Source organism: Cynocephalus volans, chromosome X (assembly GCF_027409185.1).
Source record: "Cynocephalus volans isolate mCynVol1 chromosome X, mCynVol1.pri, whole genome shotgun sequence".
NCBI lineage: Eukaryota > Metazoa > Chordata > Mammalia > Dermoptera > Cynocephalidae > Cynocephalus > Cynocephalus volans.
In genome coordinates, this window is record NC_084478.1 from 99,957,640 (window position 1) to 99,974,892 (window position 17,253).

Consider the following 17,253-nt stretch of genomic DNA (forward strand, 5'->3'; position numbering starts at 1 on the left):
TGTGCATATTAACTCATAATAAGTTATCAATGGGATATTTTTAATCTCACATTCATAACAGAGTGTAAGACCAATAATTCACAAGAGACTGAATCTTGAGCAGGTGTCTATATTATGTAATCCCAATGCTCATCAATGAGCAAATGATTCTAAAAATACAGGTAACAGGTTTTTTGTGTTGTTCACTAGGGTAGAGAATGTCTTCAGCATTAGCACTATTCACTACTATACCTGAAATGGCACTAACCACTAAACACAGCAGGATGGTTGGACCCATAACATATATTTTTAAAATTCTGCAATCAGAATTTATATAATAAATTGCTTTAAGTTTATCTAGTTCACCTTTTGGTTCTATTCATAACCTAAACCATCTCAATCGTTGCAACAAATGCATTTATTCTGTTACTGATTACAAATAGGAAGATTTCTTTTTTTTTCAATTTTGTGTCTTTCAACATTTGCATATGCATATTTTTAAAAACTGAACTCATGCAGCTTTGCAACGGACAGTTCAATATAGTACATTGTCCGGTGTAATCAGAGCACAATATCCATAGCAAGTTATTTATATCATGCCACAGGTCCTCCTGTTTTTAGAACCATTACTAAAACTTTGTTAATGTTACCGATTACTAGCAAATAGCGAAAACTTCCTTAATTAGATACCAATATTCATTGATACTCTTCTGTAATGGAATTTTAAATGACCATGTGTCCACTACTCTTTTAAAGCTGCTGAATGCCTTGATAGTTGAATTAATCCATATTTAATTATAAAAATATGACATCTGATAGGGTTTAGTGCAGTGTGGTGCAAATTTCATTTTGTGTTTACATAACATTACCTACAAATAATATCCAGAAGCACATTAGAATGTTTCATGATACTAGAGACAGAAAGATATTTAATATATCAAATTGAGACTATATCAAACAAATCAAATTAAGAATAGGAATTGAGAATTAAGAAAGAAAACTGAGGAAAAAATTCTGCAGATTATAAGGAATCAAAATTCCTTACTGAATTTTACCAGAAGAATTAGAGAACTGAAATAATTTGGAAGATTTCAGTGAGTAAAAAATAATAAGTGGAAAAAAGCAGCCAGAGCGATTGTCTTTTGACTTACTTTTAACTTGATAAAGAGTATTCAAATGTCTTTCTAATTTTTTTTTTTAAATTTTACTTATTTATTTTAATTGACAATAATAACTGCATATTTATGGGGTACAATGTAAAATTTTGATCAATTTATACACTGTGTAAATATTCAATCAACTTAATTAACATCCATCACCTCACCAACGTATGAATTTTTGGGTGGCGAGAAAGTTAAAAATCTATTCTTTCAACAATTTTGAAATATACAGTACAATGCCTTTCTTATTTTAAACCTTAGTCAAGGTGTTCTATGTAGTTGGGTAATTCCTATGTCAACTTGTAGATGAAAACCCATTTTCATAAGGGCTACCTTCTGCAATCTATAAACAAAATTCTCCAAGTTGAGATGTTTTCTAGTCCAGCTCACCCATTGAATGCTTCGATATCATCTACTAAATCTATAAATCTAAACCAAATATGTAGATCTAAACTTGTGGTCCGGATTCTATGTATGTGCCTTCAAAGAAAAGGAATTCACATCTCCTGAAAACCTTATTTTATTTTATTTTTTCAGAATGCTTTAGGGTGACATCATGTAATTTATACCTATTTTTGTTTTTCTCACCCAAAGAAAGAAAACTTTAATTCCTTTTTCACATGATAGCTCTTCCTATGTTTAGGCATTTGTCACATCAACCACTCTCCTCTCCCAAAGGACTTTTATTCTTCAATTCAAACTTCCTGAGTCCCTCATATGTCATGATTCTTTATCTCCTTTTGTCCAGATCAAGTTTTACACTTTTATGCCCAGAACTGAAGATATGGAATATTGAATAAAATATTCATTGCCAACAGAATAATTGCATTTGAAACCCATATTATAACAAAGAATAATTATTATATTTTTGTGATTGGTAACAAATATTATTTTGTTTTCTCTTAAATATGGAATTAAATATTTTTCATTACTTGTATTACCTTTAACTATCTCGGTATATTAAAGTATTATCTGATATATTTATCAGTGGTGTACACTTTTATAAATACTCTTAATTACTGTATCTTGTTTCATTTATCTTTCATCTTAAGGTAAAAATGGATAATATTTGATTTTTAGAAAATTGTCATTAATTTATTTAACAGTATTGATTGTGCTAATATTTCATTTAATAATTTAAAACTGAGCATTTAGTTAACATGCATGTTTATGGTTGGCTTCTTAATAATTTCTTTTTCTTTTATCTCTTCTTCCTCTTTGTCTTTTCTCTCTTTCTTTCTGTGTCTCTTTCTTTTTTTCCCTCTCTCTTTGTCAGTATTCTGTGGGTTGATACAGAGAACTGTGACCATTGTGCCTGGTATGGACTTGTTGTCCGGGACGTATATATTTGCGGTCCTGTTAGCATGCGTCGTGTTTCAGTCTGGCGCCCAGGAGAAGAACTACACGGTCCGAGAAGAAATGCCAGAAAACGTCCTGATAGGCGACTTGTTGAAAGACCTCAACTTGTCGCTAATTCCAGACAAGTCCTTGACATCTCCCATGCAGTTCAAGTTAGTATACAAGACTGGGGATGTGCCACTGATTCGGATTGAAGAGGGTACTGGTGAGATCTTCACTACTGGCGCTCGCATCGATCGTGAGAAATTATGTGCCGGTATCTTGATGGATAACCGTTGCTTTTATGAAGTGGAGGTTGCCGTTTTACCGGATGAAATATTTAGACTGGTTAAGATACGTTTTCTGATAGAAGATATAAATGATAATGCACCGTTATTCCCGGCAACAGTTATCAATATATCAATTCCAGAGAACTCGGCTATAAACTCTCGATATGCTCTCCCAGCGGCCATTGATCCTGACATAGGAATAAACGGAGTTCAAAACTACCAACTAATTAAGGTGCGTTTTTAAAACACTTTGTTAAAGACATTATCTCATTTTTTAAACACATACACAGATACACACAAAGGATCTTAGTTTACTTCAAATTCTGAGTATGCCACCACTCTAAATTTTTAGTTTAAGCAAAGCATACTGGAGAAAATTCATCAATGCAATTTTTGCAGTTACATTGGGGTTTATGAATCTTCATTGTGTGTATATTTATTTTCAAACAGTTGTGCTTCCCTTAACAGTCTGTTATAGGGGTCAGACAAGGAGCTCAGCCCTGCTACTTAGAAATCAATAGCTTGCCCAATATCTTACTTTTAATCTCTCTGGTCATGGCTCTGCCACAAACTTGACCTAAAGCAAATCTAAATGCTAAAAATGAATCTACAAACCTATCAATTTTTCTTAGTGATTAGTTTACATAGAAAGCTTTATCTTGCTATTTGAAAAGATGTCAAATTTATTTGAAGGGCTAATAAGGCATTTTTATTACTAGCTTTTCTGAACATATGAAGATTAATGATAAATATTTTTCTTGATGATCTGAATCTTCTGAATCATCAAAGTGAGATTAAATTTTAGCTAATATGATCTTAATGTTAAATATTTTGATTTTGTTCCAATTCTTTGGAAACACTAAGTATTTGTTTTCTGTAAAGGGTAAGTAAGCTTTTTAGCCAAAAAGATTCAGTTAATCTGAAAAACCTGTTTTGGCTTCACTTGGGTCTTGGGGTGGGAAAGGCAGAGGGAAGAATAGATGTAATATTTGGTATTCTTCAAAATATGAACTGAGGGGTCACATTTATCAAGTGAATGGGTGATTTTTTTTTTTTTAAATACCTATATGGTATATAGAGTAGTAGAAAACTCAGATTTGGGTATGAGAAACAGTGCAATGCACTTGAATGATCTTGGAAAATACATAAACAAATGTGCAGCTCTTATACAGATATAATCAGGGGATTTTCAAACTTTTATAAATATTTTCTGATTAATCACTTCCTGACTATGATCAACATAATGACTAACGTTAAAAATATTCAAAGAACACATGAATAAGATGTTCTAATCTATATCATCTGAAGGTTTTGGCCTGAAGGATATATAATATAGGAAAACTGCTCAACTGATGTTGATATGTTGTAAAGATATATTCCTTTATAAATACATTCAGAAATTGAAGGCTGCAGATCTCCATCCAGCAAATTCAAGTGAAATGCAGATGTGTTTGAGTATATGAAGTAAAAACAGAAAGAGAATGGTTAGATGATTTATAAATGAGCATTTTTAAGGAAGGTCTCTGCAATGACATCTCCTTATCTTATAAAGTGGAAAAATATGCAGGAGTTAGAAAGATAGGGATAAAAATTTTATGCTTACTTCTTACTAGACATGCTGCCTCTAGCTTAATCTTCCTGACCTTTAATTTCTTCAATCATAATGTGAGGATGATGACATAAATATCACAGGGGCAGAATTGGGAAGCATAAGTACTAAGTATGGAGTAGATATACTTACATAGAAGATTTTTGAAGATGCTTTAAGACATTTGAATACTTATAGAAATGTGAGGCTTATTGCTTTAAATAGTAAATTGTGTAGCGGAGAGGATACAATCACTAAAGCAACACTGTCCCCTAGAACTTTCTTCAATGATGGAAGTTCTGTAATCTGTGATGTCAAATATGGTAGCCACTAGCCACATGTGGCTATTGAGTACTTGAAACATGACTTAGTGCTAGTAAGGAACTGAATTTTTAATTTTAAGTTGAATAGCCACAAGTGATTAGTAGCTACCATATTGGACAGCACAGCCTAAACAAAGAAAATAATTTATTTTGAAAATAAAACTTATTAGGTTAAATCAAGATGGGACCTTACCAAATTTAAATCAGGTATTTGTTGCTTTGCCTCTCACGGAGTGACAGAAATGCAAAAGGATTACTCAAAGCCCATCTCTTCTGAGCAGTGAGACACCCTGAAAGGGTTAATTTCCCAGAACCCTCAAGAGAGAGGCAATCCTCCTTTGGAAAATTAACCACAAACTAGGGTTCTATCTAAGTATTTATTCTCCAGGCCAGAAAGTTACAGAAAAGGAACATAGGTGGAGTTATGGTTAAGTATAATTTAACAATAGAAGCTGGTAACATCAGTGAAATAACAAAGTGACATTCCATAATGCAATTTGCAAAAGGTTAAGTCACTCCACCAACAAAAGCTTGTTCTTAGTAAATACTGTCTTTTCCTACAGCAGTTTCCTCAGTATTTTTACATAATAATAAAACAACCTTCTTAACATATCAATCAGTAGGTTAACCTGCTCTCAAGAACGTCTGTCCTTGAGAGCCAGCAACTTTGCTGTGTTACAATTCTATATCAACAACAGAGACTTTAGCCTGGGGAAGGTTTCCTGTCTTTTGCAAGCTTAGCATTTCGATACGTAATTTTAAAAGGTTAAGTTATACCTGAAACTATAGGGCTTTGGAAACTAGGCCCTGTGAAATACATTTGCTTTATAAATGTTAGTATACTCCACAGGTATTAGGAATAGGGTCTCTCTACCTGACCTTCCTGACAAATGTGTTGTTTCAAAATGCAGTGGTTTGCTCAAGAAATAATTTTGTCATGTCTCCCTCAGGGCAGCTTAATGAACTTCCAAGAAATTTCTGATTTGTCTTGAAAGCTGCTTAACAAATTCAAATAAAAGAAATCAACCTGCTGCCGTAATTTTAGCTTTGTTAAAATGTGTTTTCATTTGACTTTCTTTGAAAGATTGTCAGCAAATGACAAAAAAAGCTCACTAGAGGTTCTTAAATGAGTCTTAGTAATAGAAATGCTCTAAAATTTCTTTCTGTTTTGGAATGTGTGCTTAGCTAAAGTAACCATACAATGTACCTAAAGTACTGGGACATTTGTATGGATCCATGGACAAATACTATTCTGACTGCTTGTTAAATATAAGGAGAATAGAACACAAAGCATAGCCCCAGGCATGCAGAGGGCTATGACATGGGTGACATTAACAAAGTGTACTTTGACTTACAAAAAGGATATGTCATGAAAGTCACATGTATGCTGTGGGAAAAGGGAGTTACAGAAAAAGAAAAGAAACATGTTCTGCTTCATCCATAAACTAGTAAATTTTATAATATGAAAGTAAGTAGGCCAATCATAATTATTTCTTTTAAAAGACCCTCTGTCCTGCAGAATAGGATGAGAATTGAATTAATATTAATTTGCTCTACTTTTGTCAAATAGACAAGAATAGCAAAATCATAGTTTCTCCTAACTAAAGTAATATAAAATGTGTATAAAAAGTTCAAATGGCAAAAGGAGAGAAGGGGGAAATATAGAGAAAAATAGGCCAATTCATAGATGAAGGGGTTTAGCTATTGACAATTTTGAATTCACTAAAATTAGAGGCAGTGGTGGAAAAGATTTATTAAACATATCTAAAGTGTATGTAATACAAAGTAGTATAACACTTAAAACGGAATATTTATTTCTAAAACTTTGATTAATACATAAATATTTTAATTTAGTTCGTTTATATTGTTTTTTGTGACTTTAGGTTTGCTTTGGCATAAACAGGGAAAGTATTATTCCACATTTTAAATATTTGGAAAATGAGATTCAGAGTAATAAAGTATTTTACTTATGACCATATGACTATTAAATGATAGAGGTGGGAACCAGAATACAATTTCTGACTTAAATGTCATCAACAGACAGACAGATAGATTGATAGATAACCTTGAGAGCAGGGATCACAGCAAGTTCATGATCAAAAGGAAGAGGGTTAAAGGAGAAAGTGAGGAATGAAAGAATGAAGTGATTGCCAAGTAATTTCTGCTAGGTGAAAAGAAAAGTAAGTTAAAATAAAACTTATCTGTGTGACCTTGGTAAGGTTAATTTTCAACTTGTTAAGAGATCATGTTTCTTTCTAAAGAAAAAAGATTCATCTATAAGAGTTCTTGATGTTGGTTTCCACTTAAAAAATCCCAATGTGAATTTTTTTCTCTGTTTCAAGTAAAGTCATGCTGCAATGAGAATTTCCCATGATATTTTGATATAATTTCCTCTTAATTTGGACTATGTTAAAGATTTATTTCTCTATACTATCAATATGCACTTATGTATATGCATACATATATATGGCATACATGTGGATGTATACATTTGTATTTACGTATACAAGGGTACTTCAAAAAGTTCATGGAAAAATAGAATTAAAAGAGAATATGACTCTTTCCATGAACTTTTTAAAGCATCCTTGTATATGTATACACACATAAATATACATAAATGTATATACACACACATATATATAAAATACCATACATTGCAGTATCAAATATATGTGTGTATGCATACATATATATGGTATATGTGTATACATACATATATATGTATATACATATAGGGCATATATGAGGGGTCTTCAAAAAATTCGTGAAAAGATTCATATTCTCTTTTAATTCCACTTTTCCACGAACTTTTTGTAGTATCCTTGTATTATAAACATATATATTACATGCATACATATGTATATACATACAGATATGGTATATGTGTATGCATATATATGTATGTACACACATATTCATAACTGTGCACACACACACCATACCATATGTATTGCAGTATTTGAAAGAGCTGTTGGCCACGAGTGGGAAATTACATTATCTCTTTAACTTTCACTTTTTTATTCTGATGGCCAGTATTTATGAAGCTGTTTTTTTATATTCTAAGTCTTGTTGACAGGGAAGCCAACATTTTTGCAAATGGAAATATCCCTCAAACCCCAGTCTGACTCAGGATATGTATATAAACCACAGGGACTTACTTCTCCCCATGGTTGGAACTCAGGGGAAATTAGTTTGTGTAATGATGTTACGTATGTCTTTATTTTCTGCTTCAGATCTCCATGTTTCTTGGCATATATCAGCAGCAAAATTTCTGTACGGTAACAATGTGGTGATTGGTTCCCTTGAGGGAGGCATGACAGATTGGTGATCCCACTCAGAGCCCTCACCTGTTTCTGTCCATCCGATAAGGCATCATAATCGTTTCCATTAACCTCAAAAGATAATTTAATCTGGAGTAGAGTCTTTTCATATAGTGAAGGCCTTTGGGTCCTTGTTTCTATTTTAATTAAAAATCTTCCTTGTTGATCAAGAACAGGACTTGGACTTATGAAAGTAAAGTCAAAGTTAGATTTGTTTTGAAATCTGAAGTTAGAAAATTCAAATTGTGAAAATCTCATCTACCATTAGATTTTATAATCTCAATTCAAATTACAGAGAATGAGGCATCAAATAATATACTGTAGAGACAAAGAGCAAGTAAACTTTATTACTCTGAAGGAAGTAATGTTTCTTTACCTTCTGTAACCATAAGTCAAAGTGTTATGTGACATCAGGCAGCGTGAGTAAAGATTCATTAATCTAGTTGCAGGCAGAATATGCTATAACAAACAATGTGTTTAACAGTTTGAGAAAACTTACTTAGTTTACTTGCCTCCAAGAGGCTCAGAAGAATTTGAATATAATGATGTCCTCATTTTTTAACTACAAAATGAAGTTTTCCCTTTCAACTTTAAGATGTGCAGATTAACATTTTTGATCTATGCTAAAAAGCAAAAGAGACAACAATCAAATGCTAATGACTATTAAGTCACCAAAAGGTGGCGTTATCAATGTGCACCTCCAATGGGGAAAAATGACAACATAAAACTTATTCTCTTTATAAATAGATCTTTATTAATGCTGTCAGGTCTTATTACATGAAAGTGACAGTAATAGGGTTAAATAACTTTTGACTTCATTAATATTATCAGAGATCTGGTTAGTATTCATAGTCCACTAATGCCTTTTGTTAAATACACCTGTTATTAGTAGTCCCACATGGAACAATATATATTGGACATTTGAGATAGCTTAATTCTAGAATTTATAAATTGAGACTCTGAAGAACAAATGTGTTTCTAAATTAATTAATTTACTTACATTATTCCCCTTCATCTAATACTATTAACTTACTATAAGAAGCATCGCAAAAGTTTTTTATTATTAGGTGAAGACTCATTGATCTGTTATTCCAGTTTTCACTGTATCCAAATAAAAATCATTCTGATCGTTAATTTTATGCTTGCCAAGGGAATGTTTTAAAACCTAAGATAAAGCTATATTTATACAAGGCATAATCAATTGGCATAGAACTCTGTAATGATAACATGGGGATTGGTTACACAGATTTAATTGACTTTCATAATTATGATCAGTGTTAATAATCTAAGATAATAAATGTCCCAATGTGTAGGTAGTTTGCTTGGCATAAATTATTCTTTTTCTCTACACTACTTTGTATTGACTATATAACATTCTGTGTGTGGAGACGCCCTCTTAATGCACTGAAGTACGATCCTTCAGTCTTTTTAAAAAATTGATGAATTAGTGAATTTTTTTTATCAGAAGTGATGACACCTTGTATCGGAAGTGATGATAAAAGCAATAAGGTCATTCTGGGGGAAACCTTCTGATTTTGTTTGAATTGAATTTATAAAATAATGTATATATCTTTATGCTTTGACCAAGATATGTGAGTTTGGACCAATTTTTGAAGAAATTTTTCTTTAGCAAAAAATATAAAATGCAAATGAAAATTAATTCTCACTTAAGAATCAAATACTAAAGAAATTAATATTCTCCTGTTGCATTTATCAGTTTATAGTCATCTTTATAAAATCAGTCAATAAAGTGTGAATAATTAAATAATCCAGTAGCATAACAGATCAGATAAATTGCTTTGACCACAAATTAAATTTTACTAGATTTTTGCTGAAGTGCTTTTTAGTTTCCAAATGCAGGTTGAAGTTACCAGAGGAAGGAAAGTATTGGGTTCAATTTAATTGAATAACAGAGCTTGATTTTCTTAACTATTTTTGAAGTGTTCTTTATTCATTGGTCTTTTGCTTGCAGAAATTTTATCTTCATGAATCTTTACAAATATGTGATAAAGTGTTATATCTATGAAGTGTTAAATATTCATTACTAGAGAGCTAAGTGCATCAAAATAGAATATGTGCATGCATTCACACATGTTTTAGCAATTAAAACAATAAAAATATAGCTGTTCATGTATTTATCATTTGCTGTGAAATTTAAGAGGTAATTCTAGATGACCAATCATAAGAAACCTATTGCTTATTTTTTTAATACATTGGAAGAATATTTAGTGGTATTATATTTTAGTTGCTGCATGTACACATCTTTTTACTTTCATGTAAACTAAGAAAAGCAGTAGAAAGTTATATAGTAGAAAATATAAAGAAAAGACTCATTTTAAGAAGTAAGTTTGAACTTTCTTCCGTTAAGCAAAACAAAGAATTTTTAAAGTTGAATAATATAAAGTGAAATTTTGATTACCTAACCTAATTTACATTTGTCCTTGAGATCTCATTTAATTTGGAATTTTATGAAGGGTGCCGTCATGAACATTTCTCATCCTTTTGCTTATTTTATATGCATAAGTTCATTATTTTAAGCTTTTCCAATAAAATTAAGTAAAATTTTAAAGAATGGAAAGCTGTTCTATTAAATTTTTTCTTAGTTGTAACAGTAACTGACTACTAACTAATATTTTAGTCTAATTCCAATCATCTAAATTTAACACATATTTAATGGATGCCCAATGTACGAAGTCCTGGGGGATAAAAATGTGTTTGAAAAATAGTCACTGTCCCCAAGGAGCTTAATAACATGCATTATAGGGATTATGTTTTTAATGTTGATGATAGTAAGGAGGAAAATATACTTATATTAAAATAACATTTTATCTTGAATTGGTTATGCTGCCATTAAGAATGTGGAATTGGTATAGTCTTTATCGTTTCAGAGAAGTTAAAATTTCCAAATATACTTTCGGTAGATTTTTATCAAACACCTTCATTAATTTATGATCATTTATTTTGTTACTAGGTCTACAATATGGCAGTGATACTTTTTGCCAACATTTATCTGCAAAATCATTTCGAGACTGGAAATAAAACCTTTTTGATGACAATGGTAATTCCTGGGCTAGAGGTGGTAATTACATAAGTCTTTCTATTATCTTAATTCTCAAGCTTGTTATCTGTGCCTCCAATTCCTCTCCTATATAATGGAGAAAATTAAAATTATCCTTATCTAACAAGCAGGGATATTATAAAAAATAATGAAATAAGAAAAATCTATAAAATTTGCTGAGGTCTTTGAAGAAAAGTGTTCTATAAACAATAATAGTTACTGGTTTTACTCAAGAGTTTAAGATTAATTATAGTCTTCCCCCCTTTTCCTAAGATCTGATGCTTTATACTCCCTAAAAAGCTTATTTTACAACTTAAACTTAGTTTTTCATACATATTTTATGGATGTATATGGAGAAAAATATGATAGCATTATTCTCTTTCTCAATCAATGCCACTGGCTCCACATTTATTTCTGGACCTGGTTCAATATGTTTAGAAAAAGTCTTCCATTTACCTACTTTAGCTTATCTCTCGAATCAAATGTCTCCTTCTCTTCATTTGTCTTTGCCTCTTCTTTGCCCTCCATATGACTGTGGTACTGCCAATATGAGTACTTTCTCATAGACTGCTTCTACCATCTGTAGTTGCTTTATTTACATCTCATTCATATGCCATTTTAAAAAAATCAGATTTCCTCTCTTGTCTTTTTTTTTTTCCACACTGAGAAGTTTTTCTATTTTTCTATCCCTTTTCTTATAAGTCAATCACAATTGTCTTTTCACAGTGGATTTTGTAAGAAAAAGATGTAACAAGATATTTGAATTTTTTACTTTTACTCATTCTACATTAAATAAGTTCCAAATATTGTATTTCAAGCAGGAGATTTGCCAAAACAAGCCTTTCATGGACACTAGTAGGTTTTCCTGGTTTATGAGAGGGCCAAGATGTCCTCTGAAGACAAGAGTTTGTTTAGAAGCATCTATTTAAAATACTTTGACAAGGGAAACATAACAGAATAAATATCCTGAACCCTAAGGACAGCAGAATGAGGGTTTTGCTGTCAGTAATGACAATAATGAAGTAAATGGTTAACAGAAGAACAAAGTGGTGCTCTGTATAATTCAGGGATGCATAAATTTTATTAAAAAAATTTAATGGATTATAAATAAATTAAGAAGTGGAGAACTTTATAGATTAATTTTAGTTGAACATAGTGCTTTTTTTAAGTCATTGAATGATTATGTAGATGAATATGAGTGCACGTAGATATCAAAAAGCTGGAAAATATCATCATGTCTAGTTACAAAGTAATGAATATTCAGTCAACTCCCAGAAATTCACCTACCTTCAATAAATAAATATAAAATGAGGGCTACTTAACATTGATGGAACACAATAAGATTATAAAATTCTACTGTTGATTATTTCATTCTCTATTTAGTGGTGTCACACTGCTTTATCTCTGAAGATGTAAGTCTTTAACAGATTTGCATGTTTCAGGAGGCATTTAGATCTTTTAATTTTACTGTGAGTAAAGTTATTTCTAAGGGATCAGTTACAGATAGCCACATTGCCCCATCAAATACTATGTTTTCTTAGATTGCAAACCCTGTATAGAACTCTCCAAGTTGAAGAAGTAGCAATAACAATCCTGTCATTTTTAATCCTTTGGAAGCCATAATAATGGCATAGAAATGTGTCTTTAACTAGAAAGTACTCACGGACCTGGAAAAGTGAAAACGTCCTCATTGGGGAGGGGATATGTGGCCCTTAATTGGAACATTGTTGGCTGGCTTTTGTATAGGCTTACGTATTTTATTCACCTGTGGCTTTTAGGATTCTGAACATGTCTCCGAAATATTTTTTATTCAAAAATCCTGCAATGAGTTTTCAAGTATGAAGTTTTGCCTCAGTCCTACAAATGATGTTTAAGATCAAATACCTAACTGGTATAATGAAATGATTTTTACATACCTAGAGCTCTCACACAGAAAATTAGTTTACATTTAAGACAACCAGATTAATAAAATCAAGGTTTCAATCTCTTTAGCTCTTAGAAATCTGTTTTTTTTATTATTTGCCTAATAACACAAGACTTCTTAAACTATATTTGTCTACACAAATTATGGGAAATATAAGTAATTAAAAATTTTTCTCCACTAGTTTTGTGGATGTTTTATAAATAGTAATCTCATTTTAACTGTGTCTCATCTTCTATAATCTAGATTGTAATAGTTTGAGGCAAAAAATTGACCCCTCTTTGGGATAATGTTTTAAGTACCCCACAAAATAGTGACTGGCCTTATTTGGGTATTGATGAATGTAAAAATAGCATTTTATCAAATAACGTGTTATCAGCAAGCAACTGTGGAATTTGGTGAAGCAATTATTTTTGTATTTTCTTTCATTCTAAGGAATAGTGTCTTAATTAGATTAGATACAGCTGTAAGTAAATATAAACTATGTTATATAACCTTAAGAGTTATTCCAAAGTGTCTCCATGCTTTGCTACACAGCTTATAAACAGTTGTTTCATCTGCTGCTGCTGTTAAGCTTCCTTAAACTTGTGATTGCTTCAATGAGTTAGTGATAGTTGATTCACCCATATTTGCAGTGCAATTGCCACAATGAGTTATTGACACTTTACTGACAGTGGTTTTTGTTTTGTGTTTACATTATGTTATTGGGAGATTTTTTGTTATTGTTGTTTCCTCACATATAACTGACTGCTTTACTGTGTTTTCACACATGGTTAGCAATAGCTGTTTAAAAAATAGCTGGGTTTGTTTTCCTAGTTGCAGTTATCAATAGTTGCTTAAGAAGATGACTGCTTATTTTGATGATTGCTTAGCCAAAATTTATTGTTATTCTAAGTTCCGCTTTTTCAAGTGATTTTCCACAGGAGCAGTGGACAAATGGTTTGACCTATAGAGTTCAGACTTAATTTGTAACTTAAAGAATAATTTTTGAGTGCTTTATATGTATATATGTATGTATATTGTTTACCTCTATTTTAGGCTCATCTGATTTTCTGTTATCTATTTGCATTGTATAAAACAAGGATGACCATATAATTTATCCTCCAAACCAGGACAGTTTTAAAATTAAAATTATACAGGAACAACCATAATATATACTGAGTTTTGTACAACCCCAAATTTCTAGACTAGTTCTTTCTATGCCATTTTACATTCTTTTTCCAGAAGGTCTGGTTTAACTTGAGCCAGAGAGTTGCCATTTCCTTCATAACATCAGTGGGGTCAACTGTTAGTTGCATAAACTCAAACTGCACTCTAGTTTTATTTTAGCTTAACAACTCTTAGGCTGAGATAGCTCAACTGGCAAAAGATTGGCTTGTGAAGAATTATCTGGCAGCAGACATGCTATCATCAAATTTATGTAGGTGAATCCTTTTCTGAGCAGGCATTGTTCATCTTATGGGATGTTCACTAGAGCTAAATATACAACAAAATGACATGGAATGCAGATTTAATTGCATTAAGAATTCTTTTACTTTTAGATACCAGATTTCCATTTCCTTCATCATTATTCAAATGCATGAAGACTATCTGTCCTTCGCTTCCATGCACTGACCCACAAAAAGTAGGAGTGATTAGATTTCTGGCCAACTTTCTAAACAATTAAAGTTTTCAGAAGCTAAATGTGCTACCGAGTTTTTCCTTCTCTACACATTTTTCCCTAAATAGCCATTTGTCTGGAGGCCATTTGAGTATAGCCTAAAGAGAGGATGAGCTACCCAACCACTTGAGCATCCTTCCAAAATAAGAACTAGGTTGTAGATCCAAGAGCTTTGAGTAGTTTATATAGGAGAAGAATACTGACTTTATCTACATAGACATATTCATAAATATTTGTAACAGAACAGTTTATATTTTCCTTCATTATACTTGTTTGAGGATAATTGATACCATTGATGCAGGATCAGATTTGTATTTTGTTTTTCTTCATTCATCAACATTTTATAATATGATGTCACCAATAATCATTTAATTGTTTTTGCATCATATGTTTTGGTTTCCTCATGAATATTCCTGGATTTTTTACTCAGCATTCTAGATATTATATATTATTATCTTATATACATCATGTATCTTTTGATAGTGATTTAAGTGCTCATATCTTATTGTAGTGGAGCTAATTATTTTGCTAAAAATAAGTTTAAATTTGGTCCAAAAATGCTCTACATGTGAACCAGATATGATGCAGACTTCTGTTTTAAAAGTTAACTCTGCATATTAGGATCAATGATCTATTATATATGACATTATTCATGAAAACAAGTGATTAAATGAATTAGTAAACACATTCCAAGTGTGTTTATTTTGAAACTTGCTTTTAATTCTTAGAGATAGCTTGAATATTTTAGCATAGTCCCTAGTAAAAATAATTGAATTAGAATCAATTAAGTATCTAGTTAATAGAGTTAATAGCAACTGCTACTAACCTAAATAATTCTGGTGATAATAAAAATCAATTTAAATACAAGATGTGGTATAGAGTTCAGTCAGCTTAATAATCTGATGGTTTAATACTACACATTCAACTTTAGAGTAATGATGTTGTAAAATGCAAATTGCTTATTATTAGGTTCCTTAACTTTATTGTTTTCCTTCCACCTCTTAGCAGTTTGTCAAATCACAAAGTTGATTTTGATCAGAGAAAAATGTTTTTTTCAGAAGTTAAAATCAGTATTTATTAGGTGTTTACCAGTCTACTTATCACTGATACGGTTTACTATATTTCAAAGTATATATTCCAGTGTTGTCAAATTTTTAAGAAATTTTGATTTTATTAAATTAGAGTTTGGTAATCAAAACGTAACTTCAAAGTCTATCACCTGAGCCCTGCTTTAATATCCAGGTTTCTTTGTGAATGCTATTATACGCATGTAAGTAATTTAGCATAATTCCTCATAAATCATTCATTTGAAACTATAGCCAATATGTTGTTATTTGGTAGTTAATAATCAAATTTGGATGAATCATATCCCTCCCCATTACATTTTGTTTTCCTTCAGAATGCGTTAAAAATACTTTCTAGAAATTCTCTACTTCAACAAATGTATATTAAGATTCCCAGAAAGCATTTTTTTAAAATGTAGAATTATTCACAGGATTAGATAAGCTCAAATCTTCATCAGATGTTCTTTCCTGTTATAGTAAGCTCCTCTCCTTAGTTCAGATCAGTGTTATAGCACCCTTGTTCTTGGTTTGCATTATTATAAAGTAGCTTACAAAAAGCAGCATTTTGTCTCTTCTAAGAGGGTAGCTCAAAGCAAATAGGTGTGTTTATTTAGAATAGTAAAGATTTTTAAAGGGAATTTCAAATTGGACTTTGTAGGTATCATAAACCTCAGTGTAATAGGCATCATTGATAAAGAGATTCCTCTTTTAACAATTTATTTTGGTGCAGCTCTATTTCCTTTGAAGATTTATTTTGGTAGTCTTGCATACATTTTTTAAAGCCATTTTTTCTTAACGACTATTGGCTTCTTACTGATTCTGGGATAATAATATACAGAGACTGTGGATACCTACAGTTGTAACTTCTTTGATTCCCAGAGGGAATGTATAAATATTACATTGGCTCTGACATATAAGACCTTTATATTAATTTTTAGTCAAGATAAAAATATTTTATTTTTTTGCCACATTGCCTGATTATCATCCTTTAATCATAGTAAAATTGAAACTCAATTTTAATCTTAGTAAACTCAATTTTCATCATAATAAAATTGAAACTCAATTTTGAGAACATTTTATTAAAAATCTGATCAAGACACATGACTTTCCAAATATATTTTCTTATTACAATCAAACCTGTATTTCTCTTTGTTTTTCCCACTTTTAAACTAAGACATGTGGCTGTGCATGGATTGGGAATTGGTTTGCTTGTTTATGACTTTAAATTGGTAACTATTCAAATTAGGTAAAAAAAGAGACAAAACTCCCAAAATGACTCAATTAAAAAGGAAGTTACACTAAAAATTCCCTCTGCCAGCTTTATACTGTTGAAGCATTTATTTTATAACCCTTACCTGTCAATAATTGTTGCGTCTTTTGACATTTATGGCAGCTCTTATAGTAGAATAAGGGAGAGGCATTGTTATAATAGGGAAGGGATGAACTAAATCAGCTTTCTGGTAGATTACGAAATAGTGATAATTCTGCTGTCTCGCTATTGTTTTTTTTTTTTTTTTTTTTGCACTGTCCATTGGATTATCTATAATTGCTC

The 17,253-nt window shown here is 31.3% G+C and overlaps 1 protein-coding gene across 5 annotated transcripts in view; it reads left to right on the plus strand.

The window, feature by feature from the left end:
* The first annotated feature begins 2,459 nt into the window (after positions 1-2,459).
* The window catches only part of PCDH11X (protocadherin 11 X-linked), a 671,252-nt gene continuing 656,458 nt past the window's right edge, over positions 2,460-17,253 (plus strand). For all 5 annotated transcript variants that reach the window (XM_063084040.1, XM_063084041.1, XM_063084043.1 and 2 more), the window contains exon 1: positions 2,460-2,999. In XM_063084040.1, coding sequence (XP_062940110.1) covers positions 2,460-2,999 — 540 coding nt within the window. The remainder of the gene's footprint in view (positions 3,000-17,253) is intronic.